The 18,865-nt window shown below is 65.1% G+C and overlaps 3 protein-coding genes across 3 annotated transcripts; 2 read left to right on the top strand and 1 right to left on the bottom strand.

Annotated features, from left to right (window-relative positions):
- The first annotated feature begins 1,027 nt into the window (after window positions 1-1,027).
- On the top strand, window positions 1,028-7,761 carry HMG20B (high mobility group 20B). Its single transcript, XM_069790050.1, has 10 exons — window positions 1,028-1,096; window positions 1,570-1,656; window positions 3,818-3,923; window positions 4,189-4,392; window positions 4,616-4,736; window positions 4,854-4,906; window positions 5,229-5,304; window positions 5,614-5,829; window positions 6,263-6,395; window positions 6,604-7,761. The coding sequence occupies exons 2-10, from the start codon at window positions 1,619-1,621 to the stop codon at window positions 6,614-6,616; spliced, it is 960 nt and encodes a 319-aa protein (XP_069646151.1). The 5' UTR covers window positions 1,028-1,096; window positions 1,570-1,618; the 3' UTR covers window positions 6,617-7,761.
- A 135-nt stretch (window positions 7,762-7,896) lies between these two features.
- On the top strand, window positions 7,897-10,924 carry GIPC3 (GIPC PDZ domain containing family member 3). Its single transcript, XM_069790049.1, has 6 exons — window positions 7,897-8,350; window positions 8,831-9,016; window positions 9,362-9,542; window positions 10,081-10,193; window positions 10,429-10,510; window positions 10,588-10,924. Exons 1-6 carry the CDS (start codon window positions 8,093-8,095, stop codon window positions 10,737-10,739), a joined length of 972 nt encoding a protein of 323 aa, XP_069646150.1. The 5' UTR covers window positions 7,897-8,092; the 3' UTR covers window positions 10,740-10,924.
- A 62-nt stretch (window positions 10,925-10,986) lies between these two features.
- Window positions 10,987-14,286, bottom strand: TBXA2R (thromboxane A2 receptor). Its single transcript, XM_069790043.1, has 3 exons — window positions 13,965-14,286; window positions 11,909-12,816; window positions 10,987-11,530 (listed from the first exon to the last, which is right to left on the bottom strand). The coding sequence occupies exons 1-3, from the start codon at window positions 14,269-14,271 to the stop codon at window positions 11,261-11,263; spliced, it is 1,485 nt and encodes a 494-aa protein (XP_069646144.1). The 5' UTR covers window positions 14,272-14,286; the 3' UTR covers window positions 10,987-11,260.
- Window positions 14,287-18,865: the final 4,579 nt, after the last annotated feature.

Genomic DNA, 18,865 nt, shown 5'->3' with positions numbered 1-18,865 from the left:
CGGGGTCACTGGGAGCAGTGGGGGGGGTACTGGGGTGACTGGGGCCATTATGGGCAGTACTGGCATCACTAGGACCAGTATGGGCAGTACCGGGGTCACTGGGAGCAGTGGGGGGGTACTGGGGTGACTGGGACCTCCTCTTGAGTAGGTACTGGTGTGGTTGGGGCCATTATGGGCAGTACTGGCATCACTAGGACCAGTATGGGCAGTACCGGGGTCACTGGGAGCAGTGAGGGGGTACTGGGGTGACTGGGACCTCCTCTTGAGTAGGTACTGGGGTGACTGGGGCCATTATGGGCAGTACTAGGGTCACTGGGAGCAGTGGAGGGGAGTACTGGGGCCACTGGGACTCTGGGTGGATACTGGGGTCACTGGGAGAAGTGGGGGGGTACTGGGTTGACTGGGACCTCCTCTTGAGTAGGCACTGGGGTCACTGGAACCAGTATGGGCAGTACTGGGATCAGTGGGAGCAGCGTGGGGGCCTTCAGGGCCATTGGGACCCCAAGGGTGGGCCTTGGGACCACTGGGAGCAGCCGTGGAGTACTGGGGTTGCTGGGAGCAGTGGAGGTTAACTGGAGTCCCTGGGATAGCCCTGAGGTGGGCACGGGGGCTACTGGGAGCAATGGGAGGATGCTGGGAGCAGTGAGGGCACACTGGGGCCACTGGACACCCCCGAGGTCCCTCCCGGGGCTCCCCGCCCTGGACGCCGGGGCGGGCACTGGGGGCACCCACAGGGGGTCGGTTGCAGTGGACCCCACCGCACTCGTGTCGTTGCCCCTTTAAGGCGCTGCCCTCCCCACAACGCTTCCTCGTCCCCTCGCCGATTGCTGATTGGCCGGGCAGCCTGCCGCGCGCAGCGAACTCCACGGGCGCGCACGCGCCGCGCCGGCCGGCCCCGCCCCCTCCTCCCCTCATCCTTCTCTCCGCCGCTTACTTCTGATGTAAACCGTTCCAGCCAATCCGCGTTAGGCTGCGCCCTCCACGGTTCGGCGCCAGCGGCCAATCGGAAGCGCCGAGGAGGGCTTCTAGTTTGCATAATAATAGAGGGGCGTGGCCAGGCGAGGAAGGGCGGTGGAGGGGCGCCGGTGGCGCCAGGAAAGTTGGGGCGGCGGGGGGGGGGGCCTCGGTCCGGCGGGGGGGGTGTATGGGGGTGAGCCTGCTGGGGGGCAGCGGTGGGATCCCGGGACACCGGGGGGGGGGGGTGGGCACAGCGGAGGGGGTTTCAGTGCGGGGAGTGGGGGCTGGAGCTCGTGCTGGGACCCTGTGGGGGGGGGCGGCCTGGGGCTTCCGTGGGGGTCTGGAAGAGCTGGAGAGACTAAAGGTGGGGGGTCTGGCTGGGGAGGAGATGGCGTTTGGGGGTGGGGGGTCTGCGATGTCCCCACGGGGAAGACTTCTCCGAGTGGGGTGGTCTTTGGCGGGGGGGGGGGGAAGCCAGGGAGCGTGGAATGGCGGGGGGGGGGGGGGCTGCCGAATTGCCTCCCTTGGAGCTGCTGCAGCACCAGCCCCCCGCCCCGTCTCCGGAGCGGCCCCCCTCGGGTGTGGGTGCCAGCTCTGGCTCTGTCCTTCAGGGGTGCTGACCCGAGCGGTGCTGGCGAGGCCCCCCCCCCCCCCCGGACCCATGGCCCACAGCGCCAAGCAGCTGCCTGCCGGGATGCTGTAAGTGCCCCCCCTCACCACCCCCCCCCCCGCTGTGCTCTGGGGTCCCCGTGTCCTCCTGTGTGGCAGGAGCTGCTCCATGTCACCCTGTCCCGTGCCGGGCCCCGGTCCTTTGTCCCTTGCTAAAGGGTGGCTTTAGCCTTGCCTTGGGGGCCTTCTGTGTGTTTTGGGGACCCCCGTCCCCTACTGCGGGCTGCACCCCTCTCCCCATACCTGCTTCGTTAGCTTGTGCTCCCACCCAGCTGGGCTAATTAGTACAGGGCAAAGGGAGACCTGGTGTAAAATCACCGTCTCTTGAGATTAAGACCAGCGAGGTCTTAATTCACGCAGGGTGAACCGCGTGCTGTCCTCAGCTGGTGTCGACCGCCGTCCCTCCTGGCAGAGGGGCGAGAGCACTGGGGCCGCGGTGCCTCCGGGGCAGGCAGATGGGGAAGCACGAGGGAGGTGGATGCCAGACCAAACCGGCCCCGGGGAGGTTCAGATAAGAGGAGGAATCTTGCCTGAAATAACTTTACTTTTTAAAGCATCCTTAGGCACGCAAGGAATCCGGATTGCGGGGGGGAGGCAGAGATCCGGCGTCTGGTTGTGGAGGGTGTTGGCGCGTTCCCGGCTGTGGCGGCTGAACACGATGATACTGTATGGGCATCACCAGGAATGTTTCTGTTAGAGACGACAAAGAAAGCCTAAGGCTGGCTGTGCTCGTGCAGAACTTCAGGGATGATTTTTTTTTTCCCCCTAGAATATGGAAGAAGAGATGGTGTCACACCTTCCCATAGGCTTTCATGTGAGCGTGGGGGTGCAGGGCGGCTGGTCGGGCTCAGATCCCGACCTCCATGGGCACCCCCTCCATCCCCAGGACCAGTGCAGTTACGGGCCGTGTTCCTGGGGGCTTATAGAAAGGGGCCCCATCAAATTAATTGCAAGGGTGGCTCATACGAGTGATAGCCTGATAGTGGTAGGTTGGGGTCTCTGGAGGGATTTGGGTTTACACCAGGTACGTGATGTGACAAACAGGCAAGGGAAACTCTGGGGTGCATCCTGAGCAGGCTGGGATCGGTCTGGCTTTTGGTACACAGCGGCACTTTCTTTCTTTGCCGGGGCTTGTGCTTGCCCTTGTGCTAGTTACTGTGTCTTGTGACTTGGATGAAACCCAATAGAGTGCCGTTTGCCGCAACTCCTGAGCCCTTCATGTCTCCCCCTACACGGGAGGCCCGATGGCACTCTGCCAGCGGACACGCTCCGACGGAGCAGGAGCTGCGTCAGGGACCAAAGGGTGCGAGCGGGACAGGGGCTTGGCTGCGGGATGGAGCCAGCTGGAGAAGGGGCCAGGGAGGCTCAGGGAGCCCCAGGGTGATGCTGCAGCGGGGCTGTGTGTGCTCAGGTGGGGCAGGGATGCTCTGCCGGCCCAGGTGCTGGACCCGCGTCCTCCACTGAAGGCAGATGCTGATCTGTAAAGGTGAGGCGGCAAGTTGGAGAGCAGGAGTCGGGACCGCCGGACCTGCGTTATTGCTGCTCGGCACATCTCAGAGGTGGCTTTTTGTGTCTCGGTGGCGGTGCAGGTGGCAGGAACCTGATGGAGCAGTTGTGGCTGGAGCAGGTTGATCCGGTGCCCTGCCCTCATCCTCTGCCTTGAGGGTTCTCCTTATCCCTGGCAGCGCTTGTCCAGGGTGTGGGTGATGCTTCCAGGCGGTGCCCCTGGAGCCAGGATCCAAAACCCCATGACTCCTCCTCCCTTGCAGAGGAGGATCAACTGGTTCATGCCGCTTGGGACTCCTCGCCGAGGTGTGCACCCAAGCCATGGTGGCATGCAGGGATGTGACCATCACTGTTGCTTGCCCCCAAGAGCAGCACTGGCAGCTCCTGGCCCCCTTCCAAATGTCACTGAAAGGTCTCAGGGTCATCATTGGACATTGGGGCAGCTTTTGTGTGCCCAGGACTGCCCTGCTTGTCCGGTGCTGGGCTCTGCTTGAGCCCTGTCGCTCAACCGTGGCCTCCCCTCACAGGGCAGCAGGGGCTGCGGGGCTGGTAGCAGGCTTGGGGGCTGTTTGGGTGGGTGGGAGCTGGGGGATCTGGTGAGTGTGAGGCCACACTGCCGGGGGATGTGTCGCCGTCGGTCCTGGTGGTTTCCCAGCCCTTTCTGATGGATACTCTCTGGCTGCAGGCATGCCACGGGCAAAGCTCAGCATGGAAACTTCCTGGTGGCCATCAAGCAGGAGAAGGGAGAGTCGGCACGGACGAGCGGTGAGAAGCCGCACGGCGAGGAGGAGGTGAGCGCCGGTGCCCGCACCCCTCCCCGCACAGTCCCCAGGAGCGGGGTCTGTGTTGCCCAGCCTGGGGTTGTCCCTCCACTCGCCCTTCAGCAGCCCAGGCGAGCCTGTGGCTGCGGCCATGGCCCGACAAAAGGTCCAGACCTTCCCTCGAGGGGTGGGAGGCCCAGGCGGGTCTGCAGGCTGCTCCTGTGTCCTGCTGGCACGATGGCATTGTGCGCTCTGATCCATGACGGGTTGTCCCTTTCCCTTTGCTGCGTGCCAGCCGGTGAAGAAGAGGGGCTGGCCCAAGGGCAAGAAGAGGAAGAAGATCCTTCCCAATGGCCCCAAAGCCCCTGTGACGGGCTACGTGCGTTTTCTGAATGAGCGGCGCGAGCAGATCCGCACGCAGCATCCTGACCTGCCCTTCCCGGAGATCACCAAGATGCTGGGGGCTGAGTGGAGCAAGCTGCAGCTTTCGGAGAAGCAGGTACCGGTCCTCAGGAGAGACCCCCCCCAGGGCTGGTCAGCACGCTCTGGAGCCTGCACCCCAAACCACTTCGCTTGCTGCCTGGCTGCAGCTCCACAAAGGGAGCTTGTCCCAGTACTAGCGGGCTGGTGAGCAGGAGCTGGGCCTCAAGTAGTGGAGAGGGGTCAGCAGCCCCCCGGGGAGCCTGGGGCCGGGCCAGGCTGAGGACCCTCTGTGATCATAGCGGTACCTGGACGAAGCAGAGCGGGAGAAGCAGCAGTACATGAAGGAGCTGCGGGAATACCAGCAGTCAGAGGCCTACAAGATGTGCACGGAGAAGATCCAGGAGAAAAAGATCAAAAAAGGTGGGCTGTGGGAGCAGCGGCTGCCGGCATCGCTGCCAGGATCCGGCCAAGTGCTGCCAGAACCTCTCAAGGGATGCTGGGCTGGCTCCTAGGGGTAACTTCCTTCCTCCATTCCAGAGGACGCGGGCTCTGCGGCAGTGAACACTCTGCTGAATGGGCACCCGCACAAGGTAAGGCCCCAGCAGGTCTACCTGTGTGTGGGGAAACTGAGGTGCGTGGCACCACTGGGTTTGGCCCATGGGAGCCAGGCTGGCTGCAGGTTTGGGCAGAGGGAGACTCATGGGTTGTGCTTCAAGGCGCCTGCTTTCCATTGAAGCAGAGCCTGGAGTGGCAGGAGGCAGAACGTAGCCGTCCTCTGCCCGTCGTCCCTGCCTGCCCAGGCAGGGCCACCCCTTGCCCTGTCTCTGTGCCTCCTTTCTGCCCAGTCCCAAGGAGACAGGGTCCCCTTCGGTGGGCTCAGCCCTGCCTGATCTGTACCCTCCCGTCCCCCAGGCTGGCGAGTGCAGCGACGCCTTCTCCACCTTCGACGTGCCCATCTTCACGGAGGAGTTCTTGGACCAAAACAAAGGTGAGGGGCTGGGCTGCAGGGTGGGGGCTGCTGGCGCTGCAGCATCTTGCTTGGGGGATGGCTTCAGCAAGCAGTGCCGCTGCCGGAGCAGCCTGCATCCCCCGGGGCAGGACCACGGCTGGTGCTGCATGCGAGATCCAGGCTGTGAAGGTCCCTGGTGAGGATGGATAGAGGGACCGGATCCTGGCTGGAGCCTGGGGGCTGGTGATGCTAAGCCTCTTGGAAGTCACGGCTGGGGAAGGGATTGGGTTTGGGATGAGGGAGAGAGTCCGAGGGGCTACCCCTGCTGACATCGCACGGTCCTGGCAGCTCGAGAGGCTGAGCTGCGGCGCCTGCGCAAGATGAACACGGAGTTTGAGGAGCAGAACGCTATCCTGCAGAAGCACACGGAGAGCATGAACTGTGCCAAGGAGAAGCTGGAGCAGGAGCTGGCCCAGGAGGAGAGGCAGACCCTGGCCTTGCAGCAGCAGCTCCAGTCCGTGCGGCAGGCCCTCACCGCCAGCTTCGCCTCCCTCCCCATCCCCGGTGAGTTCGGGGCAGCCGTGGGGACCAGCCTGCTGCTGGGACCTGGTGGCCATGTGGAGGGGCACCACTGGGGCTCTGCAAGTGGTGAAAGTGGGGGCAGCGAGGTGGTGATAAATGCCCATCTGCTGATGGGGTGGGATGCTGGAGCACTCTGGGGGGCTCTCTAGGGAGCTCAGGGATGTGACAGCCAGTTGGCTCCCCTGTAACAGGGTAGGGCAGGATGGGAACTGTCCTCTTGAGCCATAGTCACAGCTGTGCCCGCAAGGCTGAGATTAGCCCAAATTCTTTTGTTCCTGGGCTGGTCTTGGTGGGGGCTCTCTCTTGCTGCAGAAGATGGCACCTAGTGTTCAGGGACCCTTCCCCAGTCACCAGCACAATGGGCAGGGCTGGATGGGGACTTGCTGGCCCTGCTAACTGGGTTGCCACCTCATAGGCACTGGGGAGACCCCCACGCTGAACACTCTGGACTTCTACATGGCCAAACTGCACAGTGCCATCGAGAGCAACCCACTGCAGCATGAGAAATTGGTGGTGCGCATCAAGGAGATCCTGTCCCGGATAGCCAGGTGAGCTGGGCAGGACTGTCTGGAGCTGGCGCCCAAGGGCCTTCATGTCCTGGTGAGCACTGGGACCACTGGGTCAGCCTGTGGCACATGGGTGATGGGAGCTGAGCAGGGAAGGTGTGGGCAGAGAGGGGCTCAGAGCTGCTGCAGGCAGTTGTGGGAGAGAGAAGCCAACCCCCTGTAATTCAGCCTTGCTTTCTTCCCTCTTCAGCGAACACTTGTGAAGAGGACCAGTCCCGTCTGGAGCCTGGGGCCGGCCGGACCACGGCCCTGTCCCTTGGAGCTCACACAAGGGACAGTCTCTGCTGGTGGTCCGGCTGCTTCCCCCTCCACCCCATGCACCTTGCTGGAGAAGTGAGCTGGGACCTCCCCTAGCCCTGGTGTGGCTGGGCCCCATGGCTGCACTGTCTCCAAGGATCTCAAGCTTCTGGGGACCAAGCGGTGACAGGGCTGAGAGACCTCAGCAGCATGGTGCTGGGCGAGGTGGTCAGTGGTGGATGTGAGCATCCCCCCCACCCTGCTCTCCTGCAAGCTCTCCAGCTCCTGCAGCTCCGCTTCACTAAACCAGAGACTCCAAAGACTATCCGGTGGCAGATGAGGTGCCTGTGGGTTACTGGCCTGGAGTGAGCCACCCTCTTCCAGGGTGACCCAGGGGCTGCTGTTAACCAGCCTGTGATGGAAGGGAGGCAGCCGGGTGCCCTGGGAGCCCGTGGGGCTTGGCGCTGCCTCCTGGCCCCTAGATCAGCCCAGGGAGCCTCTTGGTCCCCTGTCCCACTGCTGGTGAGGTGGCAGGCTTCTTTCTGCCTGCCTCTTTTACTTTATTTAATCTTCCCGCTTCCTCTTGCTGCTCCCCCGTGGGTCCCTTCAGCCCCTTGCCTGTGTCACCCTGCCTGTCACCTCTCCTTCCTCCACGCCTCTGGGACCAGGCAGGGCAGCTCCTGTGCTCTGCAGCGGTGAAGGCAAAAAAAAATCTTCATGCTGGAGGGGGAGCCGGGACCTACCCCTTCCTCCCCACGGTGGGGAGCCCGTGGGGCGGTGCACAGGCTTTCGGCTCCTGCTTCGTTGCCCGAGCCTGTCCTGCATCGTGGGACCACCGTGACAGCAGCTGTGTCCTGGCCGTGCTGTGCTGGGGTCGACCGTCCCCGGGACTGCCTGTCACTAATCTCAGACTGTGTAATTAGAGAGTGTCTTATTTTCTTACTAGCACTACGTTGATCTGGCCCTGGGTTTAACCCGGGGCTGGTGTGCGACTGCTTGTCTCTTGCCCGTGAGGTCCGTGTTCTGTAGATGAGTCTCCTGGTTGCCATCTCCTGGTGGCTGCTTGGCTTGGGATGGAGATGGGAGCAAATAAATGTGGGAGAAACAACCAGCCCGGGCTCTGTGTGTTCATGCTCAGAGGTGGCTTTGGAGCTGCTCCCAGCACTGATCCCAGGGACTTCGGGGTGCGTAGCAAGGGTGACAGCCCTGAGCTCATTGCTGCAGCCCCCAACCCCAGCTGGGGAGAGCGCGATGGAGCTGGCTCTGTGCCGGCTGCTCTCCTACCTCCTCCAGCCTGGCTGGGGCCCTTCCTACATGGCAGAGCTCACCCGATCCCAGGCGGGTTACCTGCGCTGCCAGATCAGGTTCCCAGGCCTGGGGATCGCCTTACGGCCGTGCCGGGAGCCAGCACCCATCTATAATTCAGCAGTGCCGGCAGCGGGATGCGTCGGGCGGGCAGGCACGGCAGGCAGGCCCAGGAGGGCAGCCCCATGGAGAACGGCGTGCGGCAGGAGCCAGAGACCCCCGAGCCACCCGCTGCCGAGGGCATCCCGGCCCCCCGCCCCCCCCGTGCCCGCCCCAGGCTGGTGTTTCACACGCAACTGGCCCACGGCAGCCCCACGGGGCGCATCGAGGGCTTCACCAACGTCAAGGAGCTCTACGCCAAAATCGCTGAGGTCTTCAGCATCTCGCCCACTGAGGTGAGGGGGCTGTGGTTGCCAGGGCACGGGGAGGGGGCTTTACACCCAAAGGGGGGGATGCCAAGCCCGTGGCACTGTCTGTGGCCAGCTGTCCTGTGGCTCCCCAGCTACTTGCAAACGCAGCTGTGAAAATGACCTGGAAAAGAGCATTTTTCATCTCAGGGCTGTCTTGTCTCCTCTGGGAAGTGGTTGGGTGGCTCCGTGCCTCAGTTTCCCCTCCTGGCACACAGGCAGGGAGCCTGGGCTGCCTATTCCCTGGCTGATGCCAGCTGCCGTGTAGCCTGGAGCCGAGGGAAAGGCGGACAGGGATGGTGCAGTGCTGGGCCCCTGGGCAGGCTGGGTGTCCCCGGACCCCTCTGCTCCAGCAGCACCCAGACCTGGCCGTATCTGGCCATGGCTGGCTCCTGCCCCGGCACCACCAATGCACCTCTGTCCTGCCGGGGTATCCCCAGCCCCTGGTGACGGGGTTCCCTGGGGCAGATCCTCTTTTGCACGCTCAACACGCACAAAGTAGACATGCAAAAGCTGCTGGGGGGACAGATCGGCCTGGAGGACTTTATCTTCGCCCACGTCCGGGGTGAGACGAAGGAGGTGGAGGTGACCAAGACAGAGGATGCACTTGGCCTCACCATCACGGACAACGGGGCCGGCTATGCTTTCATCAAGGTGAACCCTCCTGGGGGGCTGCTCTGGGGCTGGGGGCAGCCCTGGGGGCTGCAGCCCCGTGGGGTGACATCCCCTGCTGGCACCCCATCCCTGGCATGGTGCTCCTTCCCTGACTGCCCCCACTGCCATCGGTCCCCCCTGGGTCCACCCTGGCCCTGGGGGCCTTCCCCTACCATGATGCAGTTTGGGGGGGGGACACCCTCCCTGCCTGACCTGGTTGCTAAAGGACATGGGACCACGGAGGTGGTTTTGTGTGGGGCGGGATGGGGGCTACGATGTCTGTCTGTCCTTCCTGTGATGCCACCTTGTCACCGTGTGTCCCCCATCCCTTTCTATGGTCCCCAGAGAATCAAGGAGGGGAGCATCATCAACCGCATCCAGACGGTATGTGTGGGTGACAGCATCGAGGCCATCAATGACCACACCATTGTGGGCTGCCGGCACTACGAGGTGGCCCGGATGCTGCGGGAGCTGCCCCGGGCTCAGCCCTTCACTCTCCGCCTGGTGCAGCCCAAAAAGGCCTTCGGTGAGTCAGGGTGTGGGGTCCCCCTGCTCTTGCTCTGAGGACTGGGGGACCCCTGGGAGGAGTGTGGGGAGGCTGATGCTCTGTGGCCCTCCTGCCCTGCAGCCCCCTCCCCAGGGACTGGGTGCCCCCCAGGGTCCGCCACCCCTGTATGCAGCCCTGCCCTGCACCCCCATCCTGTGTGTACCCTGTACCCCAGGGGCACCCCTGCATGGCACCCATGTGGGCACCCCTTGGGGGGGGTCCCCACACCTGCTTCTCCTCCCTATGGGCACCCTCACTCCTCTGTGTGCACTGTCCTGGGTGCCCATGAACACCCTGTAACCGTGCGCATCCCCACCCTGCACCCATGGGTGTCCCTTATGCCCACGCTGCCCATGAGCACCCCCTCCCCATGCACGGCTCACCCTGCGGTGCCCACCCCGGGGTACTGCGACATGCGTGGGCTGGGGCTGGGTGATGGCCAGGACGAGGGGCAGGAGGTCCCAGGCCCTGCCTGCACCCTCACCCCCCCCTTTGCCTCCACCACCCTGGGGTGCAGACATGATCGGGCAGAGGACGCGGAGCAGCAAGTCCCCGGGCGAAGCCAGAGTCGTCAGCGGGAAGGAAACGCTGCGGCTGCGGGCGCAGGGCCCAGCCACGCTGGAGGAGGGGGTAAGACCCACCCAGAGCCCCCCCACCCTGAGCCCATGGATGCTCATGGCGTGACTGGGGTGGGAATGAGCATCCCCATGCCCCAGGTGAACACAGCACTGCACCTCCACTGGGTGCATTGCTGGGTGCCCACATGTGCGGCACCCGCGGGCACGGCTCTGTGGGAGTGTGGGGGGGGGTCCCTGGGCCGTGCCTTCACCCCCTGTCACCCACCCACTGGACCTCTTGCCCCCAGCCCACCCCCTTCGAGGAAGAAGCCGCCAGCCGAGTGGATGATCTGCTGGAGAGCTACATGGGCATCCGTGACAGCGAGCTGGGTGAGCGGGCAGGGTGGGCAGGGGGTGCCCATCCCGGACCCTCTCCCACTGCTGACCCTGCCTCTCCTCCTCCCTAGCTTCGATGATGGTGGAGGTGGCGAAGGGGAGCCCCAGCGTGGCCCAGCTCGCCCGCGGCTTGGACTCGGTGCTGGGCGAGTTTGCCTTCCCCCAGGAGTTTGTGGCCGAGGTGTGGGCAGCCGTCTGCCACCCCAAGGGGGGGCAGGAGTAGCTGGGGGTGGCAGCACCTCTCGCCCCTGTCCCATCCCCATGTCCCCACGCCATCTGGGGCTGATGGTGCTGGTGGGGGTCACCATCCTCCCTCCCACTCCTTCCTGAGCTGCACTGAGGTGTGTCCCCTGGGTTGGGGGGGGACAGCAGGGTACGCAGCCCACCCCCATCCCCAAGGACACCCCCCCCTCGCGCACCCTCAAAACGTGGCGGGAAGTGGCCGTGGCTCATTAAAGCAGAGACTGGAGGAGAAGGGCTGTTGCTCCGGCTGGCAATGGGGCTGGGGCCCCTGAGGTGTTCACCCCCAGCAGGCACGGAGAGCTGCACAAGCTATGTTTTATTGGGGGGGGGCTCACTCAGATGGGGACGGGGAGGGGGGAGCAGCCCCGTGCCCCCTGCCAAGGGTAGCGGGCTCAGGGGAGGTGGGGAGAGTCCATGGATGCAGATGATGGGGACAATTAATTAACCTGGGAATGGGGGGATGGCTTGTCCCCCTCCCTCGGTGCATGTCCCCGGGGGCTGCTACTGCAGGACAGAGTCAGTGGTGAGCTTGCGGCGCAGGGAGGGGTTGAACATGGGATAGAGGGAGATGATGGAGGGCCGGGGGCGCAGGCTGGGGTAGATGCGCTGCAGCACGGCCCGTCGGAAGAGGATGTAGACCCAGGGGTCCAGGATCTGGTTCCAGGTGACCATACGGATGTAGATGAGCAGCATCTTCTGCGTCTCTGTGGGCAGCATCTGGATCCGGCCGCTGGCAGGCAGCTGCTGCAGGACTGTCTGGATGATGAAGATCTGGGAGGGGGGAAGGGGGCAAGGCGTCAGCTGGGGGGGTCCACACAGAGGCCATGAGCTGCCCCAGAGTGGGTGAGATGATGAGGGTCCAGGCAGGGCATCAAGCCTGTTGGAGAGGGGTCCCGGGCTGGTTTGGTGCACTCGCTACTGGGGAGCACCCGCTCTGCCTGCGAGCGGTGCTGAGCCCCAGAGCCCATCACCCAGGTGGCAACCCAGGGTGCAGAGTGGTGGCAGGGGCACACTGAGACCCAGGGCCTCACAGGAGGGACATGGCGGGGACACCAAGACCCAGGAGGGACACAGAGGGGGGAACACCAAGACCCAGGCCCTCACCAGGAGCACGGTGGGGGACACACACACCAAGGCCCAGGTCCTCACCAGGAGGGGCATCCAGCAGATGGTGGCAATGATCATGATGCCCACGAGCTGCACCATCATCTCCACCTCGCTGTCCCGACGCCGCTGCACCGACTCCCGGTCATGGTAGACGCGGCAGAGCGTCACCACGCTGACTGTGTTGAAGATGAAGGAGAGCAGCACGGAGAAGATGCCCAGCAGGGCGAAGAGCATGCAGAAGATGACATTGCCAGTGTCAGGCAGGAGGGTGAGGAAGCACCAGGAGCTGGGGTACTGCAACGTGTACCGCCCCAGCCCCAGCACCGGCAGCAGCCCCAGCAGGCACGAGAAGCCCCACACCAGTCCCACGATGGACCAGGCACGGCGCTTGGAGATGCTGGTGGAGCGGGAGAAGGGGTGATTGATGCCGAAAAACCTCTCGCCGGCCATGGTGGCCCCCAGCAGCAGCGGGCACTGCCCGAAGAAGACCATGGAGAAGCCGAGGAAGTTGCAGAGGTGGCAGCCGGGGTCCACCTCAGCCCAGGCGAACTTGATGAAGTGGTAGGGGATGATGACCGAGGCCGTCACCAGCAGCCCCATGAAGTCTGTGACCACCAGCCCACAGAGGAAGACAAGGAAGGAGGAGCGGGCCTGGCTGGACAGCTTGCGGGAGGAGCTGAGCAGGACGCAGAGGGCGAAGAGGTTGGAGCAGAGGCCGATGAGGCCGAAGGCGGTGGAGAACCAGGGCGAGGTGATGCTGGTCTGTGCACTGGTGCGGCTGTCGCTGGCATTGAACGCCCCAAAACACGTGTCCGACTGGCCGGCTGTGCTGCCGTTGGGGGGCTCCATATCCCCCCAGCCCATCCCACTCCTGGCAGCTTCAGGCATGCTCCTGGCTTGGCTCCATGGTGCGTGTCCCCCGCCGGTGCTGGCTCCAATCCCACCTTGCTCTGCAGGGACAAAGAGGGGGGGGAGTTTAGGGCTGGTCCCCCATGGCCAAGTCCACCCATCACCCACCCTGAGCCTGCAAATGTGGGGCACAGCTCTGGGTGCAGCAGCAGCAGAGGGCACCAGCCCCACAGCTGGCCAGGATTAACCATCCCTGGCTGGGAGCCATGTGGGGCTGTTGCCACGAGGCCGTAATCTGGTGTGGTGGGAGTTTGGAGAAGCACAGCACTGACAGCTCGGCTCTGACGGCACTGGCTCCTTCCCGACCCAGGGGGGATATGGCCAGGCACCCCCAGGGACATCTGCCCTCTGCTACGGTGGGGGGGACCTACTCTGAAGGCTGAGGCGTGCAGGCACAGGGTAGCTGCACCAGGGCCTGATCCTGACACACTCCCCCATCCCCGCGCCTTCCCCTCCACACCGCCGGCTCAATGGGGAGAGGCCCTGTTCCTGCAGTGTGGTGGGGAAACTGAGGCACAGGATGGGATGTCCATGCCTGGAGCTGTGTGCTGCACCCCCTGGCGCCAGCACCGCAGCCAACCCACAGCCACAGGACACGCAGCTGGCTTGCACGTGTGACAACCCCATTCTCCCCCCCCGCCGGCCCCACCGCAGCTGGAGTCAAGGGTTTGCCACCACGACGTTGGCCAGGTTGCTGTGGCAGGGTGAACGAGGATGGCTGCGGTCGTGAGCAGCCTGGTCAATGCCATGCTGGCTTGCTGGGCAGTGACCCAGCCCTGGGAAGCATCTGGGAAGCCCCAGGGCTGCTGCATCCATCGCTAAGTAGTCCAGGCTGCAAATGGGATGATGTGGGATGGGGCAGAGGCATGGCGACAGTGGGAACTGGACACCCTGGGGATCAGACCCCACGGGACCAGACCCTGACTGGGGACCAGACCCCTCCTCTCCTCCTGGGACCCATTTCTCCAGGCTGTGGATATCCTTGCCACCCTGTGCGCCCCATCCCCACACCGCTGGCTGACACCATCCCCAGCTCGGTGGCCCCCATGGGCTGCCCAGCTGCATCCTGACCTGCCGCCTCTGCGAAGACCCCACTTGTGGACCCCCTCAGCCACGGCGGGTCCTGGCACCCCTGCCTCCCCCTCGTGCAGGGTGGCACTGCCACCTGCCCTCCGTCCCCAAGTCAAACCTCGAGCCAGCCCCGATCGGCGCCAAACCCAGCGGCTGGTCCTGCACCCAGCCCTGCTCTGCATTCCCCATGTCCTGGGCGAGCCCTGCACCGTGTCCCGCAGCCTTGCACCCTCCACTCGCCAACCCCTTTCCGGCCCCTCGTGTGAGGACAGCCACGGGGCCGGGAGCCGCCGCGCACACCCGAGGCACGCGCCCATCCCACAGCCCGTCCTGGGGCTGGGATGGGGCCAGGCGTTGCAACATCCTCCGCCGGGGCCGCATCCAGGCCGGCTGCAGGGCTGAGGGTGCTGGAACCCACCCGGCATGGCAGCACCCTTGTCCTTGTCGTTGGCCCCACCGTCGGCCCCGCAGCCGCTGGGGAGCGGGGAAGGGCCCAGGGCTGGCGGCGGGGGCACATCGCCATCGCCATCACCATCCCCATCGCCATCCCTGTCCCGGCACGGACAGCTGGCAGAGTGTGATGGTGATTCACCGCTGCAGCGCGAAGATGGCCCCGGCTTTTTCCATGAGACAAGCGTGAAAACTTGCCACTATTTGTTTTCTCCAGTCCCTGAGGGACAGCAGTGGCAGCCCCAAAGGCGTCAAGCCCCTTGAGACATGCGGTCAGACCTCAGTGTGAAGGTTCCAGGTCCCTGAGGAACCAGCACCCTTTCCTGTGTCCCTGGGAGGTGGCAAATTCCCACCCCCTGCCCCACAGTGATGCCACGGCTCGGAGGTCTCGCTCCGGCTGTCCCTTGCCATGTGCCTGCCCATGCTCTTGAGGTGCTGTCCCCAAGCATGTCCCCCCCCCTCTTCCCTGCTCCAGGGTGGTCCCTGCACTCGCTCCAGCATGGCCTGGGGATCAGGAGCCCACGGGGCGATGTCACCCTGCCGCTCCCATCACCCAGGGACTCAGAGCCATGGGATGTGCTTGCCTGCTGACCGGCTCGGTGTGGCAGGATCCGACCCCTCTCCCCACAGCGTCCAGAGGGGGGATCTCCCCATGGTGCCACCATGGCCAGGCAAGGATGCACCAGCCCTGGCAGCTCCACGCCGCATGCCCCAAACCCCACCATCATCCACATTCCCTCCCTGTCTTGTCTTCCCCTCCTGCCCCAGTGCAACCATGACCCGGACCCTCACCCACCACTTGCTGCCAGCAGTGCTGGGGACACTGGGGACTCTGCCCCAGGACCGGGCGTGATGCTGGGGTGGGATCAGGGGCTGAACAGCTGGGTTCTGCCCTGTGTAGAGCTGCCTTGGCCAGCCGGCCTGGGACCGCACAGCACTTAGAGGGAATCAAATATTAAAGAGGGGCCATTTAGCACCAGCACAGCTGGGAGAGAGCTGAGCCCCCGCGTGCACCAGAGCAAACCAGAGGCACTTACGGGAAGGGGCTCATGTGAGGGCAGGGGGTCCTCACTCACCATCTCCCCCCATCGCAGCAGCCACCACAGGAGGATGCGTGTAGGGATGGCAGGTCCTGCAGAGGAGAGACCTTGAGCCCGGTGCCTGTCCCCGCCAAGCCTGTGCAGTTAGGTTTGGGGATACTGGCTCCGGAAAAACCCTCTCCCAGGGAGATCCCGCAGGAGCAAGGGTTTGGCTGTGAGTAAAGGCAAAGGGTGCTGGAGTAAAATCCTGGCAGAGAGGAGTTGTCTCCGAAATGGGCTGCTGGAGGCTGAGAGGCGCTGGCAGCAGCAGCGGGGATGGTGCTAATGGGGTTCTTGGCATCGCATGAGCCCATGGGCTGGAGTTACATCACAGATGCACCGCGGGCTGCCCTGCCTCTGCCGGGCACCGCTTCCTGCCCTGGCCACATCCGAGGTTAGCAAGGGAAAGGCGAGACGCTAATGGGGTGCACAGAAGGCTGCTCCTTATCAGCACCCCAGCCCATTGCTTCCCCCGGCCTCCTCAGGCAGGGCTGGGAACAGGGCTGATAGGATCAGGCCAGGGCAGGGGCTGAGAAAGGAGGTTTGCTGGGCAGCAGGGCACCACACGCCTGCAAAGGGACTCCAAACTGGGCAGCAGCGACTCCCCCTGCACCCCGTGTGCCCCCTCGGCCTGGGCTCTGCCCCCTGGGACGTGGTGCTCTGCTGCAGGGCAGCTGTGTAGAAGATGCTGCAGGGTGCTTTGCATCTGTCCCTCGTGTGTCCAGTCCCTCCTCTTTGCTTGCTGGACCTCTCCAGGGACAACCCTGTCCCACCTTGTCCTGGAAGGACAAGGACTTTGCAGTGTCCCGTCTGCCTCTCATCCCTGATGTCCCTTGTGCAGGTGGTCCCATGGGACGCCATCAGGCACAGCCGTTCCTGCCAGGGACCAACACTGTCCTACTGCCAACCATCCCCCAGGCTGGGGCTCTCTGGGCAGCAGATCAGCTCAAGGCCATCAAGCTGGGATGGGAAGGCGATGGCCACGTCATGGGGATGGAGAGCTGGCAGGGCCCCAGCGTCCTTTCCCAGACCCACAACCATCAAAGGGACCTGCTGCTGGGGGAGATGGCCTGGCCTGAAGCAGGGACATTTCTGGGATACCCAGGACAGAAGGGGTGACACACCAGCAGGGATGGTCCCTGCCACGCATGGTGGCTGTCCTCACCTGTCCCTGCTGTGGCCCACGGCAGAGGTCCCCAACCCCCTCACCCTCCGGGCTGACTGGGGGACGATCGGCACAGTCCCTGTCCCATCTTGTCCCAATTTGTCCCTGGAGCAGGGCAGGCGGTGGCGGTTGGGAGACCACCCTGGGGTGCAAGAGCCGGGGCTCGGCAGCGCAGCACCCTGGGGGGAGCCGGCAGCCAGGACCCCCCCCCCGCAGCATCGTGGCATCTTGGCCGCCCAGAATAGCCCAGAATAGCCCCGGCCCTTTCCCAGCAGCGCAGTGGAGCTGGCGGCAAACTTCGCCAGCGCAGCCCCCGGCCACCCCAGCCCGCTGCACCCCCATACCCCCCGGTAAACCCCGCTCGGAGGGGCAGGGGAAGCCCCGAAAGCAAATCCCGGTGCCGTTGGGGGAGCGTGGGACGTGTCAGCCCCGGACACCCAGCCCAGGGGACAGACAGCCGGCAGGGAGCGGCGGCACCGCATCGTGTCCCGTGTCCCCCCCCCGTGGGGTCACCGTTTCCACTCCCCCCCAAAACGCACCAGCAATTCGGGTTCCTGTGCAAACCGGGCGGCTGAGCCAGCCCTTATCGCCCCGGCCCAGCCCCGCGCAACCCCCCCCCGTCCCTCCGTCCCGGCCCTCCAGTTCGTCCGTCCATCCCAGTCCCTCCGTCCGTCCATCCCAGTCCCTCCGTCCGTCCATCCCAGTCCCTCCGCCCGTCCATCCCAGCCCCTCCGTCCACCCCAGCTCCTCCGCCCGTCCATCCCAGCGCTGCGGTCTGTCTGTCCATCCCCCGCCGTCCGTCCATCCCGGCCTTGTGGGCTCTTTGTCCTTCTCAGCCCCCCCTCCCCCCCGGCCGTGCATCCCCCGGCCCCTCCATCAACGTCCCCCCCCGCCGACCCGGCCCCTACCTCGGTGCCGGCGGGAGCCCACCCGGCTCAGCTGAGCCCGGCTCGGCTGGAGCCGCCCCCCGCGGGGCCGGGCTCTCAGCACCCCCCCCCCGGCCCCGCCCCGCACCCCCCGGTACAGGGTCCGGATCCGGCCCCGCGTCGTTCCCTTTCCTCCCGGTGCGCACCCCGATCCCCATCGCCCACCTCCCCACCCGGGTCCGGCCGCACCGGGCAGCGACCCCAAAACCCCCGGCAGCATCCCCTGGCGCTGAGCCCCCCCTCGCTCCCCATTCCGGCACCCAGAGCCCCACCGGCCTCGAAGGCGTGGGCACCCACGGGTGGGACGAGGGGCCACGTCCCCCTGCCTCACCTGTCCCCGCTGGGCTGCAGCAAGGGGCTGACGCTGAGACACCCCGACGGCGCCGTCCCAGCTATATTTAGCGGGGCCAGGCTCTTATCCGGGTTACTCATTTGTTTACCCGAGCCGGATTCCTGCGTCTGGAGGAGGGGGGGGAGTCTTGCCGTGCCGCCCTCCCAGTGGGACCCACATCGGCCCAGCTTTGCTGGGCTGGTACCGCAGCGGGGCCTCGTCCTCCAGCCTGGGAGGGGGACGTGGCCGCTGACCCCCACAGAGGGCCCTGAGACCTGGGAATGGGGAGGCAGCGGCTCCTGGAAGGAGGGTGGAGGAGGGCCGAGATCCCACACAGACGTGAGGGGGTGACCCCTCAGCTGCGTCCCTTGGTGGCCCCTGCAGCACCGGCTCTCCCTACCCCAGGGGATGCAGCCAGATGCAGCCCAGGGGTTTTCACACACTGGGGGTTTTTCCCAGCCCAACTGCTCTGAGCTCACTGTGTCACTGCGCTGCCCAAAACCACGGCCAGTCAGGCTTGCAGGGTGGCACGTCCCCAGGCACTGTCCTGCGGGGGCGTGGGAGCTGCAGGAGGCGGGGGACGTGATGGCCTCCACTGCTGCTCTTCATGGTCTGCTGGGGAGGGCGGAATCCATCCCTGGCGCTGGGATCTCCATCCGACGCTGGAGCACTGGGAGCGTCTGAGCCCACGGGTGATGCAGGGCCACCCCATGCACCCAGCATCCCATCAAGGCCAGTGAGGCTGGGGGTGCGGGCAGCCGGGTTGATGCTCAGAGGCCCGAGCAGGAGGTTTTCCTGCCACTACCTTGGCACTGCTGGGCTGCAGACCCCATCCCTCGGTGTGGAGCGAAGACTGTCAAAGCAAAAGCCCAGGAGGAGGGTGAACAGTTGGAGCCTGCAGAGCTGGAAGGTGGCTGGCCCTGGCAGGGGGAGGGTGCTGGGAGCAGGAGCAGCCTTGCCATGAGTGGAACCTGGCTCAGAAGCCGGCTGCCGTGCCCGGATGCTGCTAGGGTGTGCCGACCCTCCTGCCATCCTGGCCCCCTGTGCAGCTGTGCTTACAGAGGATGT

This window comes from Haliaeetus albicilla, chromosome 8 (assembly GCF_947461875.1).
Source record: "Haliaeetus albicilla chromosome 8, bHalAlb1.1, whole genome shotgun sequence".
NCBI lineage: Eukaryota > Metazoa > Chordata > Aves > Accipitriformes > Accipitridae > Haliaeetus > Haliaeetus albicilla.
This window is presented reverse-complemented; position numbering and strand designations above follow the sequence as displayed.